This window comes from Poromitra crassiceps, assembly GCF_964638095.1.
Source record: "Poromitra crassiceps genome assembly, chromosome: 1".
NCBI classification, from domain to species: Eukaryota; Metazoa; Chordata; class Actinopteri; order Beryciformes; family Melamphaidae; genus Poromitra; species Poromitra crassiceps.
In genome coordinates this window covers 9,025,526-9,029,802 of record NC_139623.1, presented here as the reverse complement: position 1 = coordinate 9,029,802, position 4,277 = coordinate 9,025,526, and the positions used below count along the sequence as shown (strand labels likewise).

Below are 4,277 nucleotides of genomic sequence, written 5' to 3'. Positions count from 1 at the left end.
AAAGTCTCTGTTGCAGGTGCTAAACCCAGCTAAGCCCATGGCGAAAATTAGCTCAAACTTCTGTTACATCGTTGCACGCAATACTCATGAGTCATGTTTTCATGTTGAAAATGCCGACAAGTAACTACTTCAACCTGTAAATCAAGTGCATTTTGCCGTTCAAGTTCGACTTTCCTTACCAAATGCAATGTCAACATGTTGGTAACACCGGCCAACTAAGCACCGAGAGCCTCTCAACACAGCAGCCATGCTTCTTTCCTCTTGACCTTACGTCTGACGTAACAGCAACGTGGTTGTGAATGAGTGCTACATCCAATCACAGAGCACACGTATCGAACACGGCCTCCCGATTTTCATCCAATGAGCTGGGGGGAGGGCGGGCCATGGCCAGGCAGGGCTGCGTGCTTCCTCGCGTCACCAGGCTCTCTCGCGGGCGCTGCTGCTTTCTGACAAAGAGGATTGAAGGCAAGATTCGACCTTACACTTTTTTGGAAACAGCGCTGCCGCCATCTTGGCCTGAAAAACGCATCCTTGTCCAATAGGACAACAGCAGTTCTTAGCGTTTTATAGGAAGTGGATGGATATACACACTACATGCACAACTTCTTTACTTCCTGAAATTAATAGTACAGCTTCTTTATTTCCTGTCCTACACTATTGGATGAACTGATTAATCAGGTGTGCCTGATCATTGTTGTGACTGCAGCACACCTGACATTAATCAGTTCATCCAATAGTGATGACAGGAAATAAAGAAGCTGTACTAATTTCAGGAAATAGTGGAGTTGTGCATGTAGCCCATTAGATGCAAATGGGAATGTATTACCTCATAACGAATTTTGCTATAATTATGATTTTGATTGAAACTTCAAAGAATTTCAATCTTTTATCAATGCCATACCCAAAACATTCCTTAATAGCCTAGCGAAAAATATATCATTACACTCTCAGTCCTCATCTCATCTCTGCACTCCTTTTATAAATGGAATATATTATAAAAGGTGTTCAAACAAATTCACAAGGTTTATTCAAACGATTTATACCCTGCCCAGTCTTGTAGAAATAATGTTTTGAATACTTTTGACAAACCAACAGTATAGGCTATCTAAATTGAGAACAATGTTCTTCAAATATCCAGTTCCACTACAAAATAATGAATGACTTCTACCCTTCCAGCGAATTTGTATAGGTTTGGCTTTAAGAGCAATGAGTGTATTTTCTGTAAAGGTGATATTGAAACAAGAGAGCATCTTTTTGTTTTATGTTCTCACCCAGTTGTTCTGGAAACAATTAATCGATTGGTTAAATGGAAAACCGACAGTAATGCCTGTTATTGATCATAATAGTAGCTATTGTCTTTGGTGTAATATTAGAAGACAAAAAATGGGACCTAATGATCAATGTGTTACTAATATCAGCAAAATACTTTATTCACAAGGCCAAATGTATTAAAAAACACAAATTTTCACGTGCTACTATAATGAAATCAAGTCCCTGAAATTAATTAAATCCAAATATGCCAAAGATCTCTACATATTACTAACAAGTCTCTATAGTCATCTTATGATTATGACTTCATTTGTTACAAGTCGGAGCTCGTTTTTTCCGAGTTCCGAGGTGTCTTGATTGAACAAGTTAATTTGTGGACATTATCTTCCTGAACAAAACACCTCTAAGTATCAGTATTGAAACTCACCTTCAGCAGCTGGAAGTCGCTCCTTTCAGTTTCAGGTGATGATCTGAGTTATCTCTCATGCTCTCCACCTGCAGTATATACTGTATATACGATTGGCCTCAGGCTTGTGTGAGTGTAGGTACAAATTACGACTTCCTTATAGAAATGATTTATTATTATCAAATACGCCAGCCCACTACTCTGTCACTTCAGGAAGAACCAGCCTTCCAGGTGGATGTTGGTGTTGATTTATAAGGCCTGTAGCACCATCGATCTAATAAGAGTGATTCCGTCTGTCTGTCTGTCTGTCTGTCTGTCTATTCTGTCTGTCTGCCTGTCTGCCTGCCTGCCTGCCTGCCTGCCTGTCTGTCTGTCTGTCTGTCTGTCTGTCTGTCTGTCTGTCTGTATAGTATGTACTCATGTCCTTCACATATCAGGGGCGTTTCTAGAGAGTGGCCAGTGGTGGCACTGGCCACCACTGAAATCTAATTGGCCACCTCAGGTGCCACCCCAAAATCTTGAGGGTGCTGGCATCTGTGGTCGACATTATTGTCTTTCAGAGGCGGTAACGGGCTCATTTTTAAAACTAGAGTGAAAATTCGGGCATCATATTAAACTAGAAGAGATAAGGCATCCATTGCTACCAACCAATAATGCTCCAAAGGTAGGTTAAATTTAGGTGAGGGAAAACCTTTCTACACGCCACTGTCTCGAGAACCGTTCGTCGGACTGACTTCTAACTTGGAGAGTGCGCTTAGGACGATCCGATGGAGTGCAGTGCCGAAGATGAATACAGACAGGAAGTTGACCATCTGGTGACTTTTTTAATGCCTATTTAACTTAGACTGTAAATTTCATGTACATCCAATGTAAACTCATATTTAACTCTGACTGTAAATTCATGTAAATTCACTGGCTATTTAACGCCTATTTAACTCAGTCTGTAAATCTCATGTAAATTCAACATAAATTCATATTTATTATCCACCGAACACTCCTCCACTTATGTACATATTGTATATATATTTACTCGATTTGATTGCACTTGCAATGTTGTGATTGTCTTTAGTTATCTTTCCTACTTCTTATATTGATCTGACTGCTATGCTGCATACAGACACTAAGACAAATTCCTCGTATGTAACTTGCATACAATAAAAGTGATTCTGATTCTGATTCTGATTCTGAATTCCGTGCAATTCATTGAAATACCTTTTTTCTCCAAAGGTGAGAATTTGAATGCCTTTTATTCTGAAAGTAAATCACAGTATTTACGTTGCTAGTCTGGCTTAACCGTCGCTGTTTTGGCACAGCCCAAATATTACTGTACGTTTCAGAAAGTTAACGTTGGTTTAATTTTCTAACGTGACATTGATTATTAATATTGTTTGTCCGCCCATGACCATATAATGGCACAGTTTATGTATTGGAGACAGACAAGACATGTCAATCTACGGGTTAGTGTCCATGGTTGCCTGCAGACTGCAGCAACAGTGAGTTCGTGCACTGAAATGCCCACTGCAGGGGAGCAGCTGTAACGTGTTGGGAGGCAATGTGAATGTGTCAATTGCCTTCACCCCCCAGCTGCTTACATGTGTTAAAAAAAATTGGTATTTGTGGTACTTTTTATGTACAAAATATATTTAAGCAATATCACACGAGAGGGAGTGCTGTTGTTGGCTAATATCGTCACTGCTGTGATTCGGTCGTAGGCACGAGGCCGCATGCCGAGTGCCGAAGATAATCACTGCAGTGACGATATTAGACAACAACAGCACGACCTCGAGTGTGATATTGCTTTAAAGTTCTATTAAACAAAGCTGATTAAAAAAATGACAAAAAGCTGAGAAAATATATGATTTCTGTATTTATTCCTCCGCCAACAAAAATAGTCCCCTCAGCTTTCCGCTTTGCCGAAAATGTAGCCTAAACAGCCAAATTAACTGCAGGCTGTCTACTTTTTGTCATACACATTGATTTGCACGTTTCCATTGTTTGCCTCACAGTGTTTGCTTCGTTTTTGTTTTTCTCCAAATCGTCAAGTTCTGCAGGTGAAATATGAGCAAACCTGGAGGTTTCCGCAGAAGAATGTTGCTCCCCCTCGTCCTCTTCTGACGAGCATTCATAGTTTAAGTCAAAAGTTGTGTTAGGAAATAAATCCATCTTTGCGCTCTCGGTATCCTAACTGTGTTACGCTTTGTGAATGACGTTCAATGTAACGTGGCTGGTGTTTGTTTTGTTGATTAGAGCAGCTGTGAAACATTTTAGACAACAGCACGAGCTCGAGTGTGATATTGCTTTTATGTCATGTGGCTGGTGTTTGTTTTGTTGATTAGAGCAGCTGTGAAGCGTTTTGTTGATTAGAGAAGCTGTGAAGCGTTTTGTTGATTAGAGCAGCTGTGAAGCGAAGTGATCTACACACAGTGAAGCGCCAGTGCGTTATCGTGAAATATCAGCACTGGTAGGATCCCTCTTGTCCAATCAAATTGCTCGGCCGGAACTACCTGTTGTATAAAATTGCATAGATGATGCATTGATGCATTCCCTAATAACAACTCACTATACAAAAATAGTAGGAACTGTCCGATATTTAGGTGGTGTG

General features: G+C 40.3%; 1 protein-coding gene across 1 annotated transcript in view; it reads right to left on the bottom strand.

Annotated features, from left to right (window-relative positions):
- hibadhb (3-hydroxyisobutyrate dehydrogenase b) overlaps positions 1–306 on the bottom strand; it is an 18,017-nt gene extending 17,711 nt beyond the window's left edge. The window contains exon 1 of the mRNA XM_083647007.1: positions 180–306. Coding sequence (XP_083503133.1) covers positions 180–249 — 70 coding nt within the window. The 5' untranslated portion in view covers positions 250–306. The remainder of the gene's footprint in view (positions 1–179) is intronic.
- Positions 307–4,277: the final 3,971 nt, after the last annotated feature.